This window comes from Eutrigla gurnardus (genome assembly GCF_963514095.1).
Source record: "Eutrigla gurnardus genome assembly, chromosome: 14".
Taxonomy (NCBI): domain Eukaryota; kingdom Metazoa; phylum Chordata; class Actinopteri; order Perciformes; family Triglidae; genus Eutrigla; species Eutrigla gurnardus.
The window spans coordinates 23,331,111-23,346,942 of record NC_139937.1 but is presented as its reverse complement, the minus strand read 5'-3'; the positions used below and the strand labels follow the sequence as shown (position 1 = coordinate 23,346,942).

General features: G+C 45.3%; 1 protein-coding gene across 1 annotated transcript in view; it reads left to right on the top strand.

Moving 5' to 3' along the window:
- Positions 1-15,832, top strand: part of gabbr1a (gamma-aminobutyric acid (GABA) B receptor, 1a) — a 60,849-nt gene that overhangs the window by 18,553 nt on the left and 26,464 nt on the right. The window contains exons 7-12 of the mRNA XM_084026440.1: positions 902-1,062; positions 9,020-9,154; positions 12,705-12,875; positions 13,567-13,668; positions 13,961-14,026; positions 14,273-14,464. Coding sequence (XP_083882566.1) covers positions 902-1,062; positions 9,020-9,154; positions 12,705-12,875; positions 13,567-13,668; positions 13,961-14,026; positions 14,273-14,464 — 827 coding nt within the window. The remainder of the gene's footprint in view (positions 1-901; positions 1,063-9,019; positions 9,155-12,704; positions 12,876-13,566; positions 13,669-13,960; positions 14,027-14,272; positions 14,465-15,832) is intronic.

Below are 15,832 nucleotides of genomic sequence, written 5' to 3'. Positions count from 1 at the left end.
GTGCTGCAGTGGATCAGACGCAGAGCTCTGGCGCGCCTGCTTCTCCGCCGCAAATCGTTTCATCTGTTGGAATACGGCTGCGTAAAATAGAAACAAAAGGGGGTGTTAGAGATGCTGCATGCTATTTCCGCTTCTCCCGTTCTCACTTCGCACTCCGGCTCTTCTTGATGTGTGCGTGTGTTTTTTTCAGCTGCAGCTCCGCGATCCGCGCTCATCTGACCCGGTTGGTGGCGTGTTTTTTCCGCGCCGACTCGTAAATACGCGCGTTCCTTTTTGGTAAAATGTCGCGTAAAACTCGCGTTCATTCCTGCGCTCTCCAACGTCCGTGATCGGTTTGCGTTGCTGAAAAGCGACCCCCGTTTTGTTTATTTATTAATTTAATTTTTTATTTATTTATATATATATATATAGTCACACCAAATGTGCGCAATCGCGTGGATACGAGTCGGAATCGCGCGACCGAAACTTGACCGACGAGCAATCCCGCGTGTCCTCACGTGATCGCTGAACTGTGTTTGACTCGATCCCGCAAAAATTATCACGCACGCTGTCTTTAATTATTATTTTTTAGACCGAATTCGCGTAAAACACTTCGCGGTTAAACATCGAATGGTTGGTTTTATTCTGCGGAGCTCAACGTTAAAAAACCTCCCCGTTTAAAGGAGCCGGACACGTGTTGCGTTCACTTACGTCTTAATTGCTAAAAAAAAAAAGTGAGCTTTTACCGCTGCAGCAGAGGAGAGGAGGAGGAGGAGGAGGAGGAAGGGGGGCTCACCTTGAACCATGGAGGTGGTTTGCAGAAGTCCTCCGCGGGTGACTCGCGCAGCCCGCGGGCATGCGGTGTTCCTCCTCCGGGCATCTCTCATCGTGCTTCTCCTCCTCTGGCCACGGCCGTCCGCAGGCAAGAAGAAGCTGTACATCGGAGCGCTGTTCCCCATGAGCGGAGGCTGGCCCGGCGGCCAGGCGTGCATGCCCTCCGCGCAGATGGCCCTGGACCTGGTGAACAACAGGAGCGACATCCTGCCCGACTACGAGCTGGAGCTCATCCACTACGACAGCATGGTGAGTGTCATGTGGAGGAGAGTCGGAGGAGGCGCGCGCCCTCTGTGTGTGTGTGTGTGTGTGTGTGTGTGTGTGTGTGTGTGTGTGTGTGTGTGTGTGTCTGCCTGCCTCCCCAAATCATCACGCGGTGTAAATGACTCCTGTGTGCTGGAAGTCATCTGTCATCCCTGTTGTTTGTGGTTGTTTGCCCCCCCCCCCCCCCCCCCCTTCTTCATGTTGATGCTTGCAATCTATTTCTGACTTAATGGAGCTTTTACATTCTCCACCCTGTTTTTATTTATTTTATTAAATATCACTTTACCAAAATAAAACAACAAAATCCGACTGCTTCCCTCCTGATCTGAGAGCAGCGTTGGTTAAATAACCTCCACTCTGCTCTATAAAGGTTTGCTGCCCATGTCATATACAGTACCGGTTTAAATCAACACCCCCCCTGCTTGTTGCTCATCAATCATTAATCATGGTGATATTTCAAAATGTCAGCATTATCAAATACTATAAATCCAATATCCGCCCTCTGACTGGTTTAATTTCCCCCTCGCTGCCCCGGATTATACCACCCACTACACTGATGGAGACTTTAATTAAAAAGCACATTATTTCTCTCAGGGGAGGAAAAAAAACAAAAAAACAGAAGCTCTGTTTGCACCTTGTTGCTGCCGCCTCTCCTAATTGTTATTCTGAAAGTTTTCCTCCATTATGTTTTGTTCTTTTCTCAGCAGCGGGGGTGAGGGTGACACATGAGAACAATCAGTGGCTGTAGCCTCTGTCTCCTCTCTTGAGGGTTATTATCAATCATACTGCAGGACACATGCCTGGAGAGTTGCCGGGGCACCAAACAGTTAACTGCACTGGGACTGGTTAGACATTTTTTTTTTTTTTTGCTACGAGCTTTATTCTGATTGGTGTACAAGGCTCTGCATTGGAATCCTGTTAAACAGAATAGCAGGAGGAGAGCAAATGTGTGTGCGAGTGTGTGTGCAGGAGAGAGAGAGAGAGGGAGAGAGAGAGGGAGAGTTGGCATGGCAACAGTTACTCTTGAAGCACACCAGAAACAAATAAGATTCCAGCCATGTGAAAATATGTGTGCAAATTCATATGCTGGATGTATGCAGAGCTGATTGTACAGTGCATGCTTATTCCCATTCTGTTATGAGTACACCTTGTTCTATGCATTCGAATCATGTGTGTGTGTGTGTGTGTGTGTGATTTCAAGTGTAGTGGAGCAGGCAGCTGCAGATGTAGCTGCCATGAACATAAAGATAAAGCAGCGGCATGAAGAGATTTCATAGGGATTGAGGGAAACATCGCTCCTCGTGCTTCAGGAGTCGCTGGCGCCTCCGGCTCGATAAATAGATGCAGATCCTTTGAATAGCAGCGGCTCAGAGAGACTGGTATAACATTGTCTGAGTGACGCTGGTTAATTCCAAGAATTAAGTCAAGGGTGTGAGGAGGGGGGGATTTATTGTTCTTGCCCGGTGTACAGTGTGTTTGGATTTTTCTTTTTTTTTTCAACCTTCTCATTGCAAACGCTTCCCACCTGGCTGGAATAGTAATGAGGATCTTACTGTGAGAGGCAGCAAAGCAATTATAAGACGAGGGATTAATCAGCTATGATATTTGCACGCGGTGACGATGACTCGCTCCCTCTTCCTGTTTTCAATCTCCACCGCCACGAGCACAACTCTTTGTTTGACCGCCAGATTAAGACGTGGGCTGTAACTGGCCCTCCTTTGTTTGCCTCGGCGTCTCCAGATCTCCAGATCGCGGCTGCAGAAGCGTAATTACGCAGCAGAGTATTTTGACCTGAATTGATCATGACGGGGGATGGGGGGAGTGGGGGGGGGGGGGGGCTGTCATCCAATCCCTTTAAAGTCTAAAACGGCCTCAGATTTGTGCACCTGAACACACATTCGCACACCAGTTTGTGCCCGTTGAGGGTTGGGAGTATCAAGCGAGGTCCTCGAGCTTGTTCAACATCATGCAATATTCATGGAGCTCAACGCTTAATCCCAGCCTGTCCCTTTAATGGATGCAGATACCCCGTGGTAGCAGAACGGCTCGTTTCTCTGGCTATTCTGGCGACAGCATCAGACTATTTACAGCCTTCTGAGATCCACACACACACACACACACACGCAGACACACTCGCCGCGCAGGCCGTTGCCATGGATATATCAAAGCCGAGACTGCAAACTTTGATCAATTATTAACAGCGATGGAGTGAGACAGTGGAGATACAGAGATAGATGGTGAAACAAGGTGCTTCCCTCACTTTCTGCCCTTTACTTTAATTGGCAGCCATGACACTACCCCCCCTCCCCCTCCCTCCCCCCCACGTTCGCTGTGGCTCCACCGGTATTCATCACCGGTCCTCATGCATGTCATGCACTGGCACACAAGCCTGAAGTTGGAGCACCAGACAGTAATTACGAGGAAATTAGGAGATGTAGCAGCGCACGCTTCTGAGATTCAATACATCGGCTGTGTCCCCCAGGCCCGTATCTTATCCCCTCTTCACACTCTTTTTATATTATTCAATCTGGAGTGTAATTAGAGAGTGTATTATGACAAGCCGGTGTCTTCTCCCCGCTTCTAGCCGGCCCAGTTTCTTTAAAAAAAAAAAAAAAAAAAAGTCCTTGCGAGCTCTGGTTTGACTGATTGATTGAAAAGGCTGCGCAGGCATGTTAACGGCAACGCTGTTATTGGCTCGGGGAATTTCAGCACCAAGGACAGCGACAGACGTGGCATCGTGTGTGTGTGTGTGTGAGACTCGTACATCTGCCTTTGTGAGGACCAGGAGTTTTAACACCGTCGGTAAGGACATTTTATTTTGGAACGTGAGGACATTTTATTTTGGAAAGTGAGGACATTTTCTCCGGTCCTCACTTCTACACAGGGGCGTGTTTGAGGGTTCAGACCTGGGCTTGTGTGTGAAATCACTCACTATTCATTCACTCCTCCCGTCCTCGCTATCCAGGGAATCCTTCGTAGCGCCGTATATCCTGAGCTCCGCTGTAAAATATAAATGAAAAAACACTTTGGGCCGCAACTCGGGTCATTTTGGCGGTGGCCGGTGGTCCATCCATAATAAATACACACATATTTATTTAGTAATAAATACATATTGTGAGTTGCTTTGTTGTAGCTCCCCTGGTAAACAGCGATTATATACCTAGCGCTTTTATTTTGAAAGGTAAGAAAGAAATGGTCAATGTGGTGAAGTAAGCGTATATTTTCCCAAATGAATACATGAATTCAAAGTACTTTGTGGCCATCTGTGTTATGAAGCTCTACTCACATTATATATGTATTACTTTAATGTCATTCAGGGCGATGCGTGATGGTTTGTAACGCTCGGGGAGTGACCATCGGGTGGACGCTGCTTTTCAAGATGCATTCTGGGATACCTCGAGTCCAGTAAACATTCGTTTTAAGGCTCAGGTTTGAGTTGGGTTTAGATTAGATTGGTTAAGGTTAGTGTACGGGGCAGGAGAATGCATAATGCAGTGTCCTCATAGATAGAAGCACAGGGATGTGTGTGTGTGTGTGTGTGTGTGTGTGTGTGTGTGTGTGTGTGTGTGTGTGTGTGTGTGTGTGTGTGTGTGTGTGTGTGTGTGTGTGTAAATGTACATGTGAATGGCGTCGGCGGGCCGTCAATCCGGGTGCTCTGACGAGCCGGGCGGGCTGGAAATGAAAGTGGAAATGGTGATGACTCCAGGGGGTTGTAAAAGACAGACCTCCAAGAATAGCAGAGATTCCTCAACCTTTATGGCATCGCTGCCAACACTCCTGTTTTCTCTCGCTATGTTTTTTTCATAAGGGAGACGGTGTCTTTTCTCCCTTTTTCTTCTTCTTCTTCTTCACCTTTTTACTGCCACGTGTTCATTTCTTTTTTTGTTTTGTTTCCAAACGGTTTCATGTCTCGCTGTAATGAAACACGAGGTTCAGGTTGTTCAAGAATAGACCTTCGTTATGTTCCCGAGCAGCTTGTAAGTAATAATTCCTTGAAACACCATCGTCAGGTACAAGCTGTTGCTTTTTGCTCCTCTTGTTTGCTCTTAGATGTATTACATTTATTTTAACAGCGACGTGATGTTTGAGGGACGAGGTGGTTTAAGGGTGGGAATCTGGCATTAATTAGCTTCTTTACGTATATTCAAACATCGCGTTCTACACAATTTAGTTCCAATTTAAAAAGATATGAATCCAAGTATTATTCTCAAATGACGTTGTGATACTTGGTAGAAGAATAATGTTGACTTAACATGCTAACGGGCTAATTTGTACTCGTTGTGCTGAAATAGAAGGTCATGTTTCCGGTTTGTTTGCTGCTCTGATTTCCAGCAGAGGAACAGAAAGAACTCCTGGTCCAATCTTCATGAAACCTGGTGGAAGGCTGTAGCGTGGGTCAAGGAAGAAGCCATTACATTTTATAGCGGATCCGAGACACGGTGCGGCCTCGGCTCTCTCCCTAGTGCACTTCGACTTTAATCCTGATTTCAACACGTTATATTTCCACGCGTTTATTAAGCAGCGAGTGATTCGTAACATTTCTGAAAACAAGCTGTTATTAAAAGTCCGGATTGCAATGACGGATTTACCAAATCATTTAAAGATAATCACTGGGTGCTCATTAAAATACCACCAGAAAGGCAACAGCCTTGTTTTCGGCTTGTCGATCTGTATCACCCTCACATAAAGGTAACACTCCAATCGGTTTTCTGAGGAAGAGGCAGCCGAGGGTTGAACACTGCAGCAGCTGATTTCTCTTTTCTCTTTTCTTTTCTTTTTTTTTTTTTACCAGCGAGGAGGCAGTAATCTGTGAAATCAGCCAGCGTAGTGATTGATCGGATGGAAACCCCTGCAGCCTCTCGGCCCCGCCATGCACGACGTCGCCTTACTCCGATATGACATCGATATTGTGAAGCTGCCTTTCCCAATCAATATTAATGCAATCAAGCCAGTGGATGGAAGACCGTTAGCAGAGTACGGAGATGAACTCCAATCTGAATAAACAAATATCTAATTATTTAAACAGAGTATTCAGTAGTTCCTAGTATTTACAGCTGCTGCAAGTGTTAAATTAAACCAAATTAGCTTTCTTTGATATTTGGACCCTTGTGATTAATTGTATTTTTTACATTGTTGGTCTGCCAGACTACCTTAAAGGTACAGAGACACATTTTAGTTTAAAAAAAAAACCCAGTTTTCAACAAAAGATCAGATATGTATCATATCACATTCTCATATTCATGTAAGCTTTAAAGTTCTACTTCAGGCTCGTCTCCCGTAGGCGGGTGCTGCAGGGTCAAAGGTCGGGAGTTTTCAGATGTGTCAAAAGATGATTGAACTTCTTTAGTCAAGTAAAAGTGAAAAGGCTCTGAAATGTACTCAAAGTAAAACGAGAAAAGAAAAGAAAATGACCCCTTCGATCCAGCATGATGTTCATTTAGTCCATTATGGTCCATTTAGAGTCCAACAGACCAGAAAGCAGGGGATGCTTTAGGGGGCGGGGCTTACCTGCTGATTGACAGGTCTCTACCAATGCTAGTTAGCTACTAAGATGACTTTAACACTTAGCTGCTGAAGCTAACTTTGTTAGCAGCTTCACACCAGAATCCACATGGATCCAGATCCAGTAAGGGTGCCGCTCTGCTGCTTATGTTCATCAGATCCACCCGTCGCTCCTCCACAGTCCAAATATGGTCACTTCTGGTTGCAAAAATTAAAAGATGCTGAACTCGAGGCTTCAAAACCAACGTGTGACGTCACCATGACTACGTCCACTTCTTATATACGGTCTATTTTGGATTAGGGCTGTTCGATTAATCGATTTTAAATCGTAATCGCGATTATGTATTTAGAACGATGTTAAAACGTGAAACTCGTAAAATCTATTTTTCACACACCTCTACCTCCTTCATGGGTTACATTATTATTTAGCATGCAAAGACCCAGTTTAGTTTAATTAAAAAAATGTCTTGTTTTATTTAATTGGAAATATAACTTACTGTATGTTTGCAAGTGCTGATTTGCTGATTTTTTTCTTATATTTTTTCAAACTTTATTTATTTTACAAAAAGAGTTTTGCACTTTATTCATTCATTTTTTGTTTAATAAGAGCAAATTGCATTTAAAGCCCAATGGGGGAAATGTTCAATAAAAAAGCAGCATATTTGAAATAATTTCTTTGCCTTTTGTCATTTCACAAAATAATCGTAATCGTAATCGAAAATCGGATTTTGAGAGAACAAAATCGAGATTTTATTTTTAGGCAAAATCGAACAGCCCTATTTTGGATTGAAGTTCCTAATTATTCGTCGTGTATGTAATTCACACAAGAGAAAAACAATGTGGTTATTTCATAAAGACTATCAAATGACTAGAAAACGTGATTTTATATATAGTAATAGAAGGTTTTGGCCGTGCCGCCCAGCCTCACGTTTGCTCCACCGGGCTCCACCGCGGCGTCCTGATCACAGCTGAGAGGAGCAGATGGTTGCGACCGCATTATTTTGAAAGTTATCGTATGCTAATTGGGTCAAACGGCAGCAGCAGCTCGGAAAGGTGACGCAAAATGACGCACTTTCAGAAATCACTGAGTGGAGCGTCGGGACAAAGATTTAATATACGAATGGACGCAGGCTTAGCTCTCTGTTGTGCCCTTTTTTTCCCTCCCGATCGCGTCCCCTTAATGTATTACTTCCCTGCGGGGGCTGCCGAGCACCCACCCAAGCTGCACCTACGCAGCAGCAGCAGCAGGAGGAGGAGGAGGAGGAGGAGGGTGCTGTGACCTTTCCTACCGTCCACAGTGATCACCTTGATGACATACACAGTTTAAACAAACATCTTTCCAATAAAGAAACGTGATTTAAGCAGCTTGGATTCAAAACCAATGATGGAAAAACCATAAAGAGACTTTAATGTGACTCAAGTCAGCAGTCTGAGCTTTAACGGCGGTTCTCATTGACTTCTCTCTACGACATCCAGATGACACGACACCACTGTAATTCCGCCCCGATCGAGAGCTAATGGAAAACACATCAATCAATGAGAAGCCCGGCCATTCCACATATCCCTCCCCTCTGGTTCTTGAGTGGTGATTACTTCTTCAGAAAGGCAGACAAAAGAGAGACAATTCAGCCTCTGAGACCAAAAACTCCAATTAGGAGGCCGTATTGGTCGCCGCCGTCACCGGCCCGCCGCCCCGATTGTTTTTGACACTCGTTTGGAATGGTGTTTTTATGTGTGTGTGTGCGTTTGTGTTTGTGAGTCCACATCTCCTCTATTCCACGGCGAATCATTAGATGTGTCAGGCCGGTTTATCAGCGAGCCTGATGAGCGGCGGCGGCGGCGGCGGCGGCCTGTCGGTAATCTGGCCGACAGAGCGGTGATGGATCATTCCAGCCGCCGAGACGTGCTGTAAAGGACTGCATGGGCTGGTTTCTGTGGGGGTTTTTTACGTCTGCGTTTTGATGATGCACGCCGGCGGCGTGGACGTGAACTCTGTTGGGAGATAATTCTTTCTCTTCTTCCTCCAGCTCCTCTTTTCCCTTCACATTTGCATTTCTGCTCGTTGCCGTTGCTCCCTGCTGCTTTCCTGTCATTTTCCTTTTACTTCATTTTGACCTCCTGTTTTTTTTTTGTTCTTTTAATTTCCCTTACTCGTCCTCTTCTTGTCTCTTCCCTTCACATTTGCATCGGCCTTTCCGTTGCTCCCTGCTACTTCAGTTTTCTCTTTACAGCACCCCACACTCCCTATTTGTTCCTCACCCTCTGCTCTCATTCCATCCCTCACCCTTATCTGTCCCATTTCCCTTGCTCTGATTCCTCTCTTTCCTCTCTCTCTCTCTTTCGATCACCTCAAGTAATTTCTCATCCTTGTTATCGATCCGCCCATCCCATCTGTTCGCCCGTCCGTCCATTAACCACTCCTGTCATTTTGTCCTTGCAGTGTGACCCGGGAGAAGCCACCAAGTTGCTGTACGACCTTCTGTACACGGAGCCCATCAAGATCGTGCTGATGCCGGGCTGCAGCGGCGTCTCCACGCTGGTGGCCGAGGCCGCTCGCATGTGGAACCTCATCGTGGTGAGTGTCGCCTCCCGTTTGCACCGGAACGAGCAACGACGTTTCTTTTTTTTTTTTTTTTCAATCCGCAGTCGTTTTAACCCCCAGAGGTTTTGGAATGGTTGACGCCGGGCGTGAGCTGCAAGTTGCGTCAGCGTCGTTACTCAGTCAGATGTGAACACAGACGTGATGCACATATTTTTAGATTCAAGCACACGACTTCCAGAGGACATTTAGATGATTTCCTCTCTGATATCCTTTGCAAAGAAACATGAATGACTTTGCTTAGAAAAAGATGCTATTTATATATAAATATTTATATATACTGTGTGTATATATACATATATATATATACTATGTATAGAGAGAGAGACATCATCCTTCAAATTGTAAATGAATCACTGCTGGTTGGTAACAATGGTAGTTTTTTACTCTTATATTATTCTATATTGCATGTTTTAAAGCTTCTAATCACTAAAAGAATAATTTCATAGAACAGTTATAGCTGTCGACTGCATGTCTTTAAAATCAGACTTCCACATATTAGTCTATTAGGAACATATTAGTGTATGAGATGTGAGATAATAATCTCTGAAAATGGCCTGGATGATGATGATGATGTCATAGAAAAACATCGCTGCAGCAACCGATGCTGTTGTTTGTTTGGTTTATTGATAATTGCCAAAAGTCAACCAAATGCCATGTTGGAGTTGCTTACAGTAGTTTAATAATATTGATTTGAAGATTTCAACATAGTTGTAAGGCTGGAACTATAAATATATTATAAGTGGTGCTCAGAGTAATGACTGTTTTTACTACACTGCTTCTAACCATTGCTTAATAATGCATCAGTTTAAAGGGTCAGTTCACCACAAAACGAAACAGGAACCATGTTCCTCTGCTGGTATCCAACCAAGCAGATCGTTCTGGTTTAAGACCCAAAACGATGCAGGCAAATTGAGTTCCGTTTGAAATTACATTTAAAAATCCAACACCAACATCTCGTTCCTCTCCTGAAACCACAGATCGCTCTGTCAGCGGTCTTCATGTCGGGACTTTATTGGGTAGAAAATCGACAGTGACAGCGTTCCCACGTCTGTGGATGAGATCGATGCCTTCAAACCAGGTCTATCATGCATGCCAGGTCTGTAACATCCAGACCCTTTGGTGCTCTGATCCTCCACAAGAAGACCACGTCGTTACAGGAAGTGATCCGACCCCGATAAGAACCGGAGGTCATTCCCTCTGAAAGTACCGTCGGAGCTATCACTGGCTGCCATTCATCTGAATAACGATCTTCTGTACTTGCTGGTAATCATACTAAGTTCCCCCAAAATCAATGCCACAGTTGTTTATTGATTTTAAAGTACTTAACACGGCGCTTTTAATTAGCGGCGACACTTTCACCGCGCTGAAATTGACGCGTGACGCCAAACAACTTCCAACGACATCTGAGCTGTCATTTCTTCTTCTTCTTCTTCTTCGTCGTCTGCCGTCGCTGCTTAAGGTTATTTTGTTTATCTCGACATCTCTTGATCTGCCGCTCCGTCACTCACGGCGCTCTGCTTATTAGCTTTGTCCCGTAATTGAAGTTTCATCCGGAGATTAGTCGCCGGGAACAATTGGTTCTCGGCGGTTTGGCATCACCTCTTTCTCGTTTCCGGTTCCCCCCCCCCCCCTCCTCATCATTACAAACTCTTTTCCACATTTTGACTCTTTGCCTTCCTTTTTTCTGTCTGTCAACGCCGCCTGGAGCTGGCACCCTCCAATCCGAGCCCCCTTTTCCTCCCTTCCTTCCTTCCTCCTCTCCGTCTTTCTCTCCCACTCTTCATTTCCGCCTCGCTCCCTCATCTCAAGCAGCCGTTTTCTCCGCGCACACAAAAGGGATCCGTCTTTCTTTACTACGCGCCACCACTGGCACAACCTCCTAACCGCCACACTCAATTATTTCTGTGTGCCGCCTGCCTGCCGAAGCCTCCTCGCATGTCAAACAGCCTCATCAGAGAGCCAGGGAGGTAAAAAAAAAAAAGAGGAAGCAAACCTCCGTTTCTGGACGCTGATCAAGACGGGGCTCTCCATCGGCTCCTCTTGGCACAGCGTTAATTTGATCTCCCTTCTCCCTTTCCAAAAGCACTGTAAGCCGTCGGCGGCCATTGATCTGCTGCTACAAGGCGACGCAGAGCTGAGGAACTGAGAACCGAGAGATGTTGTTTGTTGGGTTTTTTTGGGACGGGGGAAGCTTCAGTGCAGAACTTTGTCTGTCTGTTGCAGAGTCGGTCTATTTCTGCCACGGAAGCTTTGTGCTCCGTTTTAGATTTGTGTTTGTTTGTGTGTGTGTGTGTGTGTGTGTGTGTGTGTGTGTTTGTGTCAGATTTTCTTCTAGTTTTGAGCGATTTACTTTAGAGATCTTCAACAGGAGGTCCACAGATTTCATCTCAAACTTTTTTCTTCCAAAATTACACATTAACATGAATACAAACTATAGTAAGCAAATATAAATCTTCCTGTTGTGAAGTTGTGGTGTAGAAATGGCAATATAGAATACAAATATGCTCTATAAATATATTATTATTATTTTAATGGCTCATACATACATGATTACAAAGTACTGTTATACACGGCACATTATTATTGACCCGAGTTAATGTAATGATATGCGATAGGGGGTCCTTCAAAAGAAACATCTCTCAATCATACAGCCATGTCTGTTTTTTTTGTAGGTTTTATTAGATTTATGGCTGATGATGTCATCGCTTACAACTAAGTTAATTAAGTTGTATGTGTTGTATTAATTGTATGTGACGACCAGATCCTTCCCTGTGTTCTTCACCTAGTTCTACCTGTCTGTGCCCATGGGGGATTTATCTTTTTTATTATTTATAGTTGGGAGTCAGCGTCAAGCCCCCACACACCCCTCGCTCCCATTGGTGGACAATCCCGGGTCGCCTAGGTAACGGGGGGGTCCAGGTTCCTCGTTGAGAAGGAGACCTGTCGAAGGATTTTATCATCCGTCGCTGTGGAACTGGTTGTTCGAGGAAGTGCCGTGTTTCTGCCTGTACTTTCCAACCGTCCCTCCTCCCTGCTGCTTTTGGACGCACATCTCAGCAATCTGCGTCTTGTGGGAATCGAGCCTAAAAACCAGAACCTAAAAAAAAACACTCCAGTGAAACAATCGTTAGCGCTTTTGTTGTTGTTGTAATAACAGAATGTGTCATCATAATTTCATGGTGGTGTATATGCATGGGGGAAATCCTGCATGCGGCGTTTTCTTTTCTTTCTTTTACAAATTGAAATTACAGTGTTTATCTGCACACCTGATAAGCCCGAGGGGGGAGGCAGGATGGGGGAGGGAGCGGGTGAGGAGAGAAAATGAGAAAATTGGGAGCAGGTGATTGTCTCTCTGGTTCTCTTGTCTCTTTTTTCTGGCATTCCTCTCCGCCGTTCGCCATCAAAAGAACTCGGCGTTCAGGGGAGGAACGAGATTTGAATACATTTGGATTGAAGTCTGTTCTGTCGTCAGAGGTGTATAAACGTCTGCCTTAATCGCCGTTTTCCCTCCCCGGTTTCCCAGCTCTCCTACGGCTCCAGCTCGCCGGCCCTCTCCAACCGCCAGCGCTTCCCCACCTTCTTCCGCACGCACCCGTCGGCCACGCTCCACAACCCCACCAGGGTGCAGCTCTTCCAGAAGTGGAAGTGGACCCGCATCGCCACCATCCAGCAGACCACCGAAGTCTTCACCTCGGTCAGTGCCCCTTTTCCAATCCTCTCTATCTCGCCTTCAATTTTACGCCTTCCTTTTTTTTTTTTCTTCTTCTCACTTTGGCTCCATCATATTTTTTCCCAAAGTGTCAGGTTTCCTTATCGCCCGCCCGCCTCTGTGTGTTTGTTTATGAGAGCTGTCGTGTTCTCGGGCGACGCTGCTTCAAACTCTCCGGGGGAAATTGATGGGAGGGATTTTTGTAAGTAATTTGTTGGAGTATTGGTTGTGAGAAATATTGATCACGCAATATATCTCTCCCAGGCCGGGGCGGGTCAATACCCTGACATCTTTGGCTTGGTTGCTGTAATGGAGGTTAATGATCCCGCTCTCACGTTCCTTCCTCTCTGCCTTTCTCACATTCTTCTTCTTCTTCTTCTTCTCTGCTCTCCAATTGTGTTCTTTGCCTGAAAAAAATCCATTCTCTTTATCTCCCATGCTGCCTTTTCTTCTCCATCCCTCTCTGGATGTTTCTCATATACACTTCAGATCTTTTTTTCTTTTTTCTTTTTGCCGTCTCTTTGCTTCTTTTTTTTTTGTCTTTCTCTATAATCTCAACCCGTCGGCTCTGTCTGTCTCGGTTCAGCTGCCTCTCTGACCCCCCTCTCCCCTCCCCGTCTGTCTCCCTGTCTGTCTCCCTGTCTGTCTCCCTCTGCCCTCCCCTTTCATCTCACAGACTCTGGACGATCTGGAGCAGAGGACGAAGGAGGCGGGCATCGAGATCAGCGTTCGCCAGAGTTTCCTCACCGACCCGGCTGTCGCTGTCAAGAACCTCAAGGTGCTTTGATTAAAAATTCACCTCAGCTGCTTGCCCACACGCCTCCACCCACACACCTCCACCCACACACCTCCACCCCCCCTTCCTCCTCCAACTCACAGCTGCACACCATACCATTAGCATAGAGGCGATTTGATAGGGGAAATTAATGCGCCATGCTAATTAGCAACTCCTGAACAGCAGGAACTTTGGCAGCGCCGCGCCGCCACGTCAAGCTGTGCTGTAGTGAAGCTGAACCGTCGCCGCCGCCGATGTAACTAAGCAGTGTTTCGTCTTCCTGTTTTTGACGCAGCGCCAAGACGCCAGGATCATCGTGGGGCTCTTTTATGAGACCGAAGCCAGGAAGGTGTTTTGTGAGGTTGGTTTCCCTTTCTTTTCTTTTTTCCCCTCCTCGCTGGATTGATCCCGATGGACAGACCCTGATCGGCTATTAGCAGAAACGGGATCTCCATAATGAGCTGTTTGGATGTCTGAATGAGTTTCCTTTACTTGGCAGTGATACAACACGTATCTGGGAATAACTCTCCTCGTTGTTTATCATCCTTCCCCCTCCCTTCGTCCTCCCTCCTCTCCGTATCGGCCTCCCTTTTACCCCCGGCTGCAGGTGTTCAAGGAGAAGCTCTACGGGAAGAAGGTGGTGTGGTTCCTGATCGGCTGGTACGCCGACAACTGGTTCAAGATCAAAGACCCCGCCATCAACTGCACCGTGGAGAACATGACGGAGGCGGTGGAGGGTCACGTGACCACCGAGATCGTCATGCTGAACCCGGAGACGGTCCGCGGCATCTCCAACATGGTGGGAACCGTTCTCAGAATCACATTAGAACAGAAATGGGATTTATTTTCTTCCTCTAATTGATAATTAGTCACATTTGTGTTATACTTGAGGCACTTGGGTCGACTTATTGAGCTTATAATGGCACATCTGTGCTTTGTACGGATACATGAACAACAAATCACAGAAACTGGGGATCACGCGTAATTCTAATTACAGATGAGGATTAATATAAGGGGAAGGAAACATCTGTAGATCATTCATGCCGGCCGATACCAACACATTAGTACACTCCATTAACTGACTTAAACGGGAAAATACACCTCAGTTTACACTCATTATCAGCTGTGTTTTTATGGAAAGAAAAGTGGGGATAAAGTGCAAATGTGACGTTGATTATGTACCAGAGTCTGCAGGACGGAACCTGCAAAAACCAATGCAACGTTAGCGTGTTAGCATCGTTATTGTGAGCATGTTAGCTCGCCGGATGTTGAGCAGACTCTTCTACACTTCTGCTTGTTAATCAATGCATAATCTGAGTTTTTTAATTCAGTCTCCTAATTAATCATAGGTGTGTTTTGGCCATAACATGAATTAAACTAATCAGAGTGTCATCTCCCATCCCCTTTAACAGCCAGGTGCAGAGACGGCACATTATTGGTTAAATGGTGGGTTTGGAAAAAAAGCAAGGCAGGTTTTCAACAACAAATGGCTCGACCACATTTTAAAACCAACACAGAAACGAGAGCAAGTACGTTTGTTACTTCTGGTGCGTCCATGAGCTGAATTAAAAATAAATAATAAGCCCTAAAAATCAGGCTTTTTTAAAAATATATATATATATATATTTCTATGGTTGTATTGCACTGCGGTTTCAAGCTTGTCAGTCAAACACGCTGCTCCGGTGCCTATAAAAAGGTTTCACCCCCTCGGATGTCAAGATTTTACAAAAAAAGCCTCTTTGATGTTGAAGTGAAAGCATATTTCTACAATGTAATGCCAATTAATTAAAAAAATATAGACATGTAAAATAAGCGATTGCATAATTATTTTCGGCGGGCCTAATCCGACAGACGTCCAGCCTAATGGGTGCAGGTAGGAACGCCTGAGTGCCGTGATTGTGGTGTTAAAGACACCTGAGTTTGGGAGCTGGTTAATCAGCGTCCCCGGCTACGGTTGCTATACTGAAATTAATTAGCGTTACTTTGTAGAAATCTGCTTTCAATTAGACGTTTTTTTTTGCTTTTTTCCCATTTATAGAAGCAATAAAAGGAGGAAACATCCAGGAGAGAGAGAGTATCTTATCTTGGATTTCCTGTTAGTGGGTTTGAGCTGTTTTCATAGATTGTACCTCTTTTTTTTAAATACTCTTTTTCATCCCCAAACAAC